Source organism: Gossypium arboreum, chromosome 8, assembly GCF_025698485.1.
Source record: "Gossypium arboreum isolate Shixiya-1 chromosome 8, ASM2569848v2, whole genome shotgun sequence".
Taxonomy (NCBI): Eukaryota; Viridiplantae; Streptophyta; class Magnoliopsida; order Malvales; family Malvaceae; genus Gossypium; species Gossypium arboreum.
This window is the reverse complement of record NC_069077.1, coordinates 13,316,688-13,329,754: the sequence shown is the minus strand read 5'-3', so window position 1 is coordinate 13,329,754 and position 13,067 is coordinate 13,316,688. Positions and strand designations below refer to the sequence as shown.

The 13,067-nt window shown below is 30.3% G+C and overlaps 1 protein-coding gene and 1 pseudogene across 7 annotated transcripts; one reads left to right on the top strand and one right to left on the bottom strand.

Annotated features, from left to right (window-relative positions):
• Positions 1–7,361: 7,361 nt before the first annotated feature.
• Positions 7,362–10,308, top strand: LOC128296340 (protein NONRESPONDING TO OXYLIPINS 2, mitochondrial-like). 7 transcript variants are annotated; one of them, XM_053031504.1, is made up of 4 exons: positions 7,362–7,678; positions 7,822–7,995; positions 9,011–9,075; positions 10,055–10,308. In XM_053031504.1, the coding sequence occupies exons 1-2, from the start codon at positions 7,512–7,514 to the stop codon at positions 7,970–7,972; spliced, it is 318 nt and encodes a 105-aa protein (XP_052887464.1). In that variant the 5' UTR covers positions 7,362–7,511; the 3' UTR covers positions 7,973–7,995; positions 9,011–9,075; positions 10,055–10,308. The 7 variants fall into 7 exon arrangements, with proteins under 7 accessions (XP_052887464.1, XP_052887465.1, XP_052887468.1 ...); XM_053031505.1 differs by lacking the exon at positions 10,055–10,308 and adding an exon at positions 9,677–9,885; XM_053031509.1 differs by lacking the exon at positions 10,055–10,308 and adding an exon at positions 9,677–9,885 and having other exon boundaries at positions 7,363–7,678; positions 7,822–7,940.
• A 1,092-nt stretch (positions 10,309–11,400) lies between these two features.
• Positions 11,401–13,067, bottom strand: LOC108469303 (S-norcoclaurine synthase 1-like; annotated as a pseudogene).

The following is a 13,067-nucleotide window of genomic DNA, read 5'->3' as shown; positions in this document are numbered from 1 at the left end:
CTAAACAATTTAAAGGGTAAACTATTCAGATAGTCACTTAAGTTTTAATGCGTTCCTATTTTGGTTGCTGAATTTTTTTGTTAATTTAGTCACTTTCGTTAAATTAATTGTCATTTTTAGTCATTTCATCATTAAAATGCCTTGATCACTAAACGGAATGATGATGTGGTAATCTTTTGATTGGTATAATAACAAATTTAGCCATTAACACTTTACACAGTCTGTCAAGTTACTCCTAATTATAAAAGAATTCAACAAATTTAACTCTCAATGTTTGCATATTTTGTCAATTTCGTCCAAATTCAAAATAATTATAATTTTAAAAACTTGAAAATATGTATAATTTATTTTAAAAAAACATAAAACATAAAATATTAATATATATTAATATATAAAAAAGTATACAAGATGCCTCGGTAAGTTTTCCAACACATGCCATAAAGAGAAACAACAGCGTGTAGCAGGAAATACAATAGTCACAACTGCTTTTATGGCATTGTTTTGATCAGTAAGCATCACTAGCGGAGCCTGTTCCCTCGTTGCTATAAACCAAGTTTGCATCAGCCAAATAAAAGTATAAATCGTTTCATCTGCAATCAAAGCGCAACCAAATAATTCTTTTAAATTTTTAAATTTTTTATAATAAATTATATATATTTTAGTTTTAAAATTATAGTTTTTTGAACTTGGACTAAATTGACAAAATGTGCAAGCATTAAGGGTTAAATTTGTTAAATTTTTTTAGAATTAAGACTAACTTGAAAGAATGTGTAAAGTATTAAGGGTTACATTTGTTATTATATCAATCAAAAGACTAAAACATCAACATTTTGTTCAGTGACCAAGGCATTTTAATAATAGAGTGACTAAAAATAACAATTAATCTAACGAAAATGACTAAATTAACAAAAAAAAATTTAGAGACCAGAATAGGAACGCATTAAAACTTGAGTGGTTATCTGAATAGTTTACCCTTTAAATTTTTTAGAATTATTAAGAAAATTTTAAAAATATCAAATTAATATTTTAATTATAGTTCGGGGCTAAATTAATTATTAACCCTTTAAATTAACATGCCATGTTATCCTCTTAACAAAAGTTAATGAATGATTGATCAAAATGTAATATTTCGATCATTTTAATGATAATTATGTAACTTTTGAAAGGTGACTAACAAAAATGTAATTTTGATCAGGGAAAATAGATATAGTTTTGCCCTTTTTTTGGTTTGATCCTAGAGCTATCGGTCAGTGGACTTTACACTAAGGCTGTTGATATGAAAAGAGTTTTAAATTCATATTTAATAAGATGGGTAATATTTTAATTTTAAAAACTTAAATATCTGTTTTTCTTTTTCAAAACTGGCTTTTTTTCTAAGACAAACCATGATATTTCATATAAAAACAAATGTTTTGAAGGTCCGGCATTTTTTCATTATTTTTATATACTATTATTCGATAAAAATTTAATTATTACTTACAAATATGGCTCTCAAGATTAATTAAAAAATTGTACATATAGGAATTTTAGTTATTATTTAATCAATAAGAATTATAACATAGAACGAAGGTAAAGCATTAGATTTAATTTATTGCACCTATTTTCCATTATTGACGTTAGTTGTATATTTTCCTTAGTTTTTTTTTCAATCTAATTGACCTAAAATAATTAATTATTTACTAAAATAATTTAAGTCGATATTTATGTATGAAAATGGCTTGTTCTCCATAGTGTCTGTTGGTGTCGCTTGACACATCGGCGGCATTGCCCCTCAATAATGACTCAATTATTGGTTTTTTTTTTAAATATTATTTTTGGATATCGCCGCTGTGCCATGCGACACTTATCTTTATTTTTTAAAATATTCGTCAAAAATATGGGTATTCAAGGAGGGAAAAAAAGAAATTTTGTTTTAAAAAATTCTTTTTGGGTGACGTCGGTATGTCAGGCAGCATCCGTTAAAATTTTTTAAAATAACATTTTTTTAGGTGTTGCCGTCATGTCATTCAACATCGGTGATATTTAAAAAAAATCATTGTAGAAAGAGTAGTTCAAAACTATGGCCATTGTTTTAAAAGATTTGGAGCCGACTACTGAGAGATTTGAATCGTAAAAGTCAAAGAGAAGGAGAAAATCTCTTCTTTGGTGTCGAAATTGGCTCAAAAGGCCACTGTAAACGATGACATCGGCGGCTATTGAGTACACTGGCTAACGTTTTCAATTGAAAATAAGAAGTAAAAGAAAAATAAATAAATAAATAACAAAAAGGACAAGTGAGTGCGGTGGCTAGGGTTTTCAATTGCGAAGAAGAATAGAAATTCGAATGGGAAAGAAAAAGAGTATATGGAAAATAGAGAATCAAATATGGGAAATGAAAGAGAATAACATATATGAAAAATAGAGATATGAAAGGAAATTTAATATTTTATGGAAAATAGATAATCAAATATGGGAAAGAAAAGAGAATACCAATTATGTAAAATAGAGATATGAAAGGAAATTGAATATTTTATGAAAAATAGAGAATTTGATACTCTATTCCCTTTCATATCTCTATTTTACATAGTTGTTATCCTCTTTCTTTTTTCATATTTGACTTTTCCTCTCTCGTCTCTCTATCTTTCTCTCATATCTCTTTCGCTCTTGTCATTCTATCTTTCTCTCATATCTTTTTTTTTTCTTACTCTCATCTCATCTAAGATTATTTTTTTAAATAATATTTTATCCACTGATGGCGACATTGACAAGCTAAGAAAACAAAAACCACCTATGAAGCACACATCGGTCATGGACTTCCCTCTTTTTTTTTTGGTTTTTTTTCTATTTCAACTGTTTCTTTTCAACTTTTTTTTTTCTATTTCACCTTTTTTTTATTAAATTCTTACTGATGCGCTTAACACACTAGTGACACAAAAGAAATAACTTTTTTTTTAAATTTATTGACTGGTGCCACTTGACAGACCAGCGACACCCATTAAAAAATATTTTTTCCCTCCTTGAATACACGTATTTTTAACAAGTATTTTGAAAAATACAGACTGATGCCGCCAGAAACAATGGTGACACTCAAAAAAATTTTTAAAAGGAGGTAATGATTGACTCATAATTGGGGGCGATCTTTCAGGTGTGTCGGTGACACTAGAGCCGATCATAAAATTTGGCGGTTGACCCACCAAGGCCCTTTGAAAAATGGGAGGGTTTGGGTAAAATATAGGCCGAAAAATGGGCTTGGACAAAAAACGAGGCCCGTTTAGAAACGGGCAGACCTCAGTAAGAGTTTTTGGCCGGGTCCGCCTGCCCGCCCAATTATATATTAATATATATATATTTTTATTTTATTTTTAATTATTTTAAATTTTAATATAACAATTTTTATTATATTATTAATTTGTGTATTGTTTTAAGAATTGTTTTAGTATTATTTTTATTTGTTTTAATATTTGTTTTATGTTTTTAAATATATTTGATTTATTATATTTTTAAATTTTTTATTTAATGAAATAAAAAATTTAATATGGGCCGGTCGGGCGGGCTCGGCTTAGTAATTTTATTTCGGGTCGGGCTTGGGCAAAATTTTAGGCCCATATTTCGGGCCGGGCCGGGCCCGGACCTAGTAGACGGGCCTAAAAATTTGTATGGGCCCGACCCGGCCCATGATCACCTCTAGGTGACACCAACGACTTTTGTGGAGAACGAGTCATTTTCGTACAAAAGTTTTAACTTAGGTTATTTTCGTAAATAATTAATTATTTTGAGTGAGTTGGGTAAAAAAACCTTTTCCTTCAATTAGGGTCTATTGACCCATTCTTCTGATTCCTTTCACATTTCCTTCTTAGGGCTAGTTTGGCAATACTTTTGAAAAGTGCTGTGGAAAAATGCTTTTGAGAAGTGCTTTTGAAAAATTTAGTTTAAAATTTGAGTGTTTAGCATTGCTGTCAAAAAGTACTTTTGAGAAATAAAATGTCCATTTTAGACGTGTTATTATCAAGAAAATATACATTTAAATAATATTTAAATTAGTTAATATTATTATATTTTAGTAAGAATATAAAAAATTATTATAACTTCTTGTTAATATTTTAATCTATAAAATATAAATTTTAAATATTTTAAGCAATAAATATTAATTATTTATAAAATTTAATTAGAATATATAAACTATATTTTAAATATTTAAATATAACTATTAAATATTTGTAATTAGTATTTTAAAAATATTTTTTTATTTTTAATTAATGATTTTAACACATGTGTAATTAAGTACCAAGAAAAAAAAAAGGAAGTACTATGTTATTGGAGGGGTGAAAAAGTAATTAAGCATTAAAAGTGCTTTTGAGAGAAGAAAAGCTAAAAATTTTAACTTCTCATTTTCAGAAGTGCTTTTGAAAAGCTAAAAATTTCAGCCAAAAGTAGCTTATTCTGCACAGCTTTTCTTCCAGAAGTGCTTTTGGAGCCAGAAGTGCTTTTAAAAAGCAATGCAGAACTGGCCTTTAGTTGTTGGGGTCATTTGTTTAGTCGGATCACAAATATGCAAATAAAGAAAACAGACTCGTTCGTTTTATTTCAGTAGAACACCTCACGCTTGTGTTGTTCAACTTTTTTAATATATTTATATTTAATATGTATATTTTGTTATATAATAAAATTTCGCTAATATTAGATATTTTCTAACAAAACTATTAAGGTTCTAATTTAATCACTAGTTTTAAAATGATTTAATTAAAATTTTAAAGTATTAATATTATATTAATTTAATTTTTCTTTCAATTTAATCGTTAATTTAAGTATTAAATACTGATTCAGTATATGATATAGAGCATATATAAAATACATTGATTAATTATTTCACTTATATATTTTAAAAGAGAAGTTAAAAAATTAGAAAATGGTTAAATTGCAAATAGGACCATAGGCATCGAACTTCAACAGAGCCTTGATACATTCGGGAAGATCATTACAAGCACACAAAAGATAATTATAACAAAAGGTGCTAGAATTCTGTAACTGTTCAAAACTGCTCCCTAATCAAGCCATCATATCAACACGTTGGTTTCCCTTCCTGTAGATATACGAAAGCGAGGTCTTCTCAAATTTAGATACGAGTAACCTGCAGTCATTAACAAGTGCAACAAGGAAAATATTGTTAGTCTCATGATTTTGGATAAGTTTAATCACAATCAGCATCAAGTTTAATCTCTAAATTAAAAATATTCCGCTGCAATGATAAGGTAAGTACACCTTTGAGTGCCCACAGCTGAGTGTAGACGTTAGTAGCTGATGGGATGTTCCTATATGATCCTTTTACCCATTCTACTTTCTCATTTATGATGATTGTAGCAGTACCACTTTTCTCAGGATTTGTTAAGTTTGAAGAAGCCCATTGTAGGACCGCTCCATTTGACCTGCACCATCTAGGACAAAATAGTGTCACTTAAATTTAAGAATATTATTTTTTAAATATGTGATATTGTATTTAATATCTAAATAGATGATTAGGCTAAAAATCCCTAAATTGATAATATATTAATATTTTGTAAATTTAAAATATTTTAAAACTTAGGAGGAGTTTAAAATTTTCATCATAATTTTTAACTTAATTAAATCAATAAATTTTAAATTTTAAACATTTGTTTTTGTTATATAAACATTGACATTACACACTTATCCGAATTCACTTAATAGATTGTTAGAAATAAAATCTAATTTTCCTTATTTGTGTGAGAAAAACATGAAAATTTTTAAAATGAATAAATAATTTAAAATAGAAACACCCAGTACAGACAACGCATTCATGTATTAAAATATAATATTCATTATTAATATATAAATATAAAATAAAAATATACAATAAAAAGCACACAAATGTCCAAATCTAATTCAAACCTAAAAATGTATAAAATTATTGGTATAAAAGAATTATTTAAAAAATGGAAGTAAAAAAGAATTCTTCATCTCATTTCTTCTTGCTTTTTTACTGTATTTCACATAAATTTAATGGTTAAATCATTATTTGGGACCTGAACTTGGTAATTTTTTTTGTATTGGGGCCTCAATATATTTTAGTTTAAGTTAGATCTTAAATTTGATAATTGTTTTTACATTAGGGGTAAGACTAGACAAATTTTTCTCATATTAGGGCTTGAACCTTTTTTTTTTTTGTCTAAGTTTTCCCTGAACTCGGCAATTGTTTTTATATTGGAGCCTAAACTTGACAATAGTTCTTACACTGGGGGATAAACTTTAGGTTTTCAAGAACTAGCTTAGACAAAAAAAAAGTTCAAGATCCAATGGAAGAACAATTGCCATTTTTAGGCTTAACTTGGACAAAAAAAAAGGTTTAAACCCTAATATGAAAAAAATTATCAAGTTTAAGTCTCAATTTGTGATTTAACTCTAAGTTTAAAAGATGCCTAAATTTGAAAATAGCGATTTTATTAAATGCTCAATTTAGAGTTAAATCCATAAGGGGTTTATCATGTAAGGATAAAACATTTTTAAATGAGCAAATAAGAGCCAAACTTTTTTGAATGTGTTCAATAAAGGCTTTTCATGCACTTCATCTAATTTGTAGCATAAAATTAATATTGTCGTGTTTAGAATATAACACATGATAATTGAGTCAAATATACAACATCGAAAAAAAATTTATTTGAGTACTCTTGAAATATTTAGCCCTTATTTGATATTTTAAAAGATTATATATTTTATGCATCATAAGAAGTCTTTATACTACAAGGTTTTCCAAGCCAAGTACTTTTCTTATGGTAATATCTTTGAGGCCAAGGTGATTGATAAGCCTTTTTATGCTTGGACTAGAATATCACAAGCTATTGAGGCTTTTTCCTCAAGTTATTTTTAGAGATTGAGAAAGGGTAATTTAATCCAACCTTTTCCAAATAGACGAGGTGTCTACACCTTTGAAGATTTTATGATCATTATATGATTATGGATATGAAAGTTAATAATTTGATGAATAACAATTCGACATCTTAGGATATAGGCATTATGTGTTTTTTATTTAATGGAGACTTGTAGTTGATTAAAAAAAATTCATCTATAACTTTCACATATTAGAGGCTAATAATATTATAAGCTCTTTTACTTTTTGGTAACTCAATTCACATCATTTAACTAGATGACTGTTTTGTGTGAATTTTTTATTTTAATTATCTTAATGTAATCTATAATAAGAATATTTAATAAACTATCTTTTTATCTTAAAAGTTATTATTTAACCTTATTTAATTATTTTAAAAAATTATCCCATATCAAAATTTCTCCTAGCAACTTTCATTTTTACACCGATTTTCAATCCACAAGGGAATAAAGAACCCGAGCTTATTTATTTATTTTATTTTTTTACAATTACCACTCCAAACGGTTACCCGACCCGTTCTAACATTTGATCGCATCAGATACTTCATATCGCTAAAACCCTAAACCCTGCCTGCTGTTCTGAGGTTCTCAAAAGTTTTTCAATTCTCCATCTCCTTCAAAAAGTTTTCTTCCCAATGGCTTCAATTTGCAACAGATTCATCAGTAGATCATCACCCTTCATCAAATCCGCTGTTAGATCTAACGGTCCAAAATCCTCTTTTTCCAGATCCGCCGCCGCTCCCTCCATTTCCTCACCTCTCCCCTCCCCTTCCATATCTCCTCTTCGCCGTTTCTCCTCCAGGTACAGCAGTTTTTTTTTTTTTTGCTTTTGGTTTTCTAAATTTCATTTCTCTGTTTTCCTCACTTATTTTTTCGTTTTATAAATAGAGCATTACCAATTCTTTATTACTTAAAGTTCAACTATTGTTCTTTTTATGATGGCAGGTGTCCATCGGAGCTGGGATCTGTGCAGTCACTGTTGCCGCTACACAGCGCAGTGGCAGTGGCGAGGATGACTTCATGCCTAAGCACAACATCGAGGAGTTGCCGGGCTCTTTCTCAGGGTACACTCTGCTGCACCTATCCCGGCCTCTAGTACTGTTTTATCTGTTTTCTATAGTGAGTTGCTTTTTTTTTCTTTTTGCTTCTCCTACTATTAATATGATATTATATATCTGCTATTATTTCATCTTTTTTACTTTTGGTATTGAATTTTCTGTTTAAACTGAATAATTCTTTTTTCCTAGTTCAATTGTTTCAGGAATTAAGATGTTAACATAAGAATTCTGTTTTTTTTTTTCTTTAGCCTCGAAAATTTTCTGTGTGTTATAATTGTGGTTGAACGCTTTCAGGTTAATAGCAAGATCATATTGATCAAACAGAGCAATTTCTAACTAACACTAACTCAAATTAATGTATTTGATCAATGCCATTTTTATTTTTGAATTCTTCATATTTCATACTTTTTGAAAACGCTTTCCTTCATCCCTGTAGAAGTAAGAAGCGAGTTGCAAAATCTCTATTTCTCTGTCTTTGAGCTGAGTATTTGCAGTAGACTGTAGACCATGCACTTATCAAAAACCAAGGAATATTATGTTTTTTCTAGAAAGTGAGTTATTGGAAAGATGCATAAACTTGTATCTTCATAGCTGTTCATTGAGTTAGTCAGTTAGGCGTAGAGGTAGCTTTCCTTCTAGGGTATTTGACAAATACTCACCTTGAAATGGATAGGCAATTCATGTACCCTTATAAACATGTTTTTATCAAATTCAGGCTTATTAGTAAAAAAGAGGACTGCAAAGATTATATGGATATATTTTTAAGATGCAAGATTTCATGAATTGAATGATCTGGTCCCAGCTTATATTTTGGATGCTACTTGGATATCATATCACAAATGCTTTCCATCTCTGATCCTTATAGTAGTTGGTTGAGGTTAAAGGTGGCAGTTCCTATTGTATAACATAGCTAATTAGAAGTAACTTTCAAAACTTTTGTTGCTCAAAACTTGTGGAGGCTATCAGATCGTTGAACTTGTCTTATCTGAGCAAAACAAAATAGGGTCTATGAAATGGGGCTGGCACTTTCATAATGTATCTTAAAGATATCTGACCTGAATATTTGGTTCCTGCAGGCACATAAGTTCAATAAGAGAAATAAAGTGGGAATTTACAGTGACAGGCTCATCCTCATTCTCAAGTACGAAATCATGAGTGCTTTTTTAGTGATCTTAAAAATATTTAATTATGTCAGGATAGAGCCTTAGTCTTACGTTTGTATTTTTATAATCTAAATCAGTTCCATTTTTTATACTCTTCCTATTTTCGGAAAAGAAAAGCCTCTGTTAGACCTAACTCATCGCTTTCTCTTGTCCTTGTGGGAATGGAACACTTACTCTTATTCCCACATTTGTGCAGTGATTGGATTGTTTCTTCCTGCGTTCCTGATAATTAGTCTTGCTTATGCTATATAGGGAAAGATATAACATCAAGACTTACAAGTAGCATCTGCCACCCCACTGACCTCTTCCATCCAGCTTTGTCCTACAATTGCTTCATTCTTTGCAAATTCTTCTTTTCCCTATCTGTTTAAACATTAGGGTGGATCGTTAACCTATCCTCAAGTGTAGTAGATACATTTAGACCGAGTGAATGCATTCTAAATATTTCTGTAATAGAGGTCAGGATATGGTTAAATCACCTTTGTAGAATCATATATTTACTTAGATTTATTGCACTTAAAAGTGATTCATTATGAGTGATCTAGTCCATGATGGTAACATAGCTGCTCCTTTTCCCAGATGGAATTGATGGTACGTGAGACATGTAGCTGTTTTCGGTGGTGGACCTGTCATCTATTCTTCATTTGAGTTTTATAGATTGAACACTGTTGAAACTACTTTAGATGATCTATTCATAATAACTATTTGAAGTTTTGGTATATTTATAAGTTTGTACAAACCTTCTGGAAAGTGTCCTTAGCTATTCTATTAACATAAGTTCAAAACCAGATTTCATTAATGCCATTCATAAATATTATCTTATTGAGATTAGATTGCTGCACTTGTTTGTTGATTAGGATTAAGTGATATTATTATCATCATCTCTGCTTTATTTTCACATTGTAGAATGGTTTCTGCTGATAACATTCTGATTGAGTGCATTCTGTGTTGGCATAGAGTTTGGTCAATCGGTTCCGAGGTGACTTGTTAGGGATCATATGATAATGAGGAGTGTTCAAAATCAATATGATGGAAGCAGCCAGCAAGGACATGTAGATTGTTATTTGAAAACGAAGTGACATTTCTAACAGCAGAAAAGCTGATTTTGATTCTTACAAGTAATGAGATTGTTTTCTCTAAAGTCTGAAATAAGAATTCTATTGTTATTTAACTTTATTCTTATATGATCCCAACAGACATAACCATCACAATCATCTATCACTTTCCAATTTACTTGCTTCTTGTGATTCTTTCCCTCCTCTGCTGGCCGGCTGGCTGATGCTAATCTTCTTCATCTCCAAGGGCAGGTCACTGTGAAATTACAACATTTTGCTATTAATACATGTGATGGTCCGGGTGTTTCTTTACTTCGTATGACCACTGAGGTCATGTTTTATTTTTTTCTATACAATATTGGGGGTGTGGGAATGGGGATGACATGATTCAAAATCCGAGTCAAATGGATGTGTGACAAGAGCATTAACCACTACTCAATAAGATCCGATGTCAAGTCTTCAGAAATTCAAATTATCAGTTTTCTGTCTGATAAAAGCAAAGCCGAATGTTGAAACATGCCAATCAACAACGTATATGCCGTTTTCTAGGTAGATTGGGAAACCATCAAAAGCTTGTCAAAGTTATAGTTTCACGTAATTATTATAAAAGCATTGTAGTAAAATAAATTGTTGAATGAAATTTAAGGAAATCCAAATTAATTCTTTATTATTTGTAATACCATGGCCTTTCCTACCTCTTTTAATATCTTTTCATATTTTCTTCACTGTTACTGTCTTTCATACAGAAAAAGAAGAAATTTCACAACCCATTTTCTATCAGAAAGTTGTTTTTATTTGGGTTGTAATCTAATACGTAAGGATAAATCGGACACCAAATATCTTATTAAGTTGATATTACAGATCAATTATGCCCAAATCAGTCATGAAATTATTAAAATACTCTTTCATATACAAAATCAATTATATAGTTTATAAGAGGGTTTTCTTTTAATATAATAAAATTTACATAATATTTTTCATCTATATCATAAATTTAATTGTTTTTATAAGGATTATAATCCACTTTGGATAAAGAATTGTTCAGCTTCAGTTTTCCAACATTATATTAAAAGTAAAACTTGGATTGTATTCATAACTCCACTTTGTCGGTTTTTGACAACCTATAAATTTGGTTGGAATTATTAACGAAAATTAAAACTGACTTTAGTTATTTTCATAATTTTCTTCACTTACAACTTTGTTTTGTTTTCTTTTAGAAAGAGACAAAAAAGTGAAGAACAACAAAAATGATAATAATAAATATTATTTTATTCTATCTCATGTATATATGTAATAGACTTGGTTACAATCTTACATCAAAGCCTACTTTTATATTTTTCTATACCATTTTTTTAATTTTAATTTAGTAATATCAATTTAGTTCAAGGGAAAAAAAAAGATGGCTAGTGTTCACTTGTTGTGTAGCTTGACAAATTGAGTGTGGACCTTTCCTTCCATTTCCCTAGAAAATTTTTCTCTAATATAGTCAACATACTTGATGTTTCTATACAATCTGGGATGATTTTGGTCATCTATCATTGCTTCAAGTGGACCAATATCTTGCTCATCATCTGGAAACATGAAGGTTGCAATTGATATTCTTGCTTTCTTCTCATTTGTTATGACTCTATGTTCAATGCTTTTGTACATTCCATTGCTTTGAATCTGAACCAAAATAAAAAAATAAAAAGGTTATGGAGTTGAACTCCAGTGAACCGAATTGGAATATCTAAATTAAGAATGATGACGTATATATATTACCTCAGTGGCATCATCAATGTTGAGGACAAGTGAATTTGGGATAGGTTTAACAGGGATCCAACCTGCATTGTGCTTGATTTAGAGAGCAGTACTGACATCATCATCTTGCAGCAACAAAGTGAAACTTGTGCCATCTGAGTGAGGGCTAACCCCAAGAACAAGATGGGGCCTTGAACATGTTGGGTAATAATTAATTCTTATGCCCTGTTTAAGTTCCCCTTGTGAACTTTTCAACTCATCTCTTTTTAACCCCATTAAAACTGAAAGGTTTGCTTGGATTTCCTCACCTATCTTTTGCATTTCTCTCGAGTATTCTTCCAGTGCTTCTCTACAATCCATAGGAAAATCAACACGACATAAGATTTGTTACAAGTATGTAATACTTGAAATGATATAGACACACGAATTATCAATCCTTTCGGGGATCTACATGGGATTGTTACATACTTGAAACCTGGTAAAGAGAGGGGCCAAAACTTGAAGTTCCTGTTTTGAGAAGGGAGAGTGCTTAAATAAATCATGTCAGACCAATCAAGCTTTTCGTGCTGAGAGACTCCAAAGTTTTGCCCATATCCTTCAATTTCATTTTCTGCCCTGCCATATTTCTTTTTCTCTTCAATTGGCAGTTCAAAATAAAGCTGCTACTACGGCTTTCATCTTCCTCAGGATCTCCTCTTTCACCCCATGATTTATTATCTGTGTTTAAAATTACTCTCCGTTTGAATTGGTAACCCAAGTGGAGATAAAATATATATATAAGTAGAGATATGGGATTTACCTGGAAAAAACCCCAGTCCTTGCAAGCAAGGTGTAGTTTATGGACTTCATCTTCATCACCTTTGGCTAGAAAAGAGAAATCTATGACAGGAATTTGAAGTGAATTAGCCGAATCCTGAGAAACAATAGGACCATCCTTATTATTTTCATGAACGTATCTTTCAGGAACTGATTGAGAATCGCTTCTCACAATCTCTTGGACGCTTGGTACTGGCGATGATTTTACCCAACCCAAATTTTCAACTCTCCCATCCATTTTTTTTTGTAGTTTCTTAATATTGGGGTTCAGGTACTTTACGAACTAAATAGTTACTTAATGAACAAAATAAGCAAACCTCAATCTTGTTCTGAGTTTCTCATGCTTGTTTTTAATTTCG

Coding starts and splice junctions, on each gene's coding strand:
- LOC128296340 (XM_053031504.1), top strand. CDS start 7,512: ATGGCTTCAATTTGCAACAGATTCATCAGTAGATCATCACCCTTCATC. Junction 7,679..7,821: donor CTTCGCCGTTTCTCCTCCAG/GTACAGCAGTTT, acceptor TTATGATGGCAG/GTGTCCATCGGAGCTGGGAT.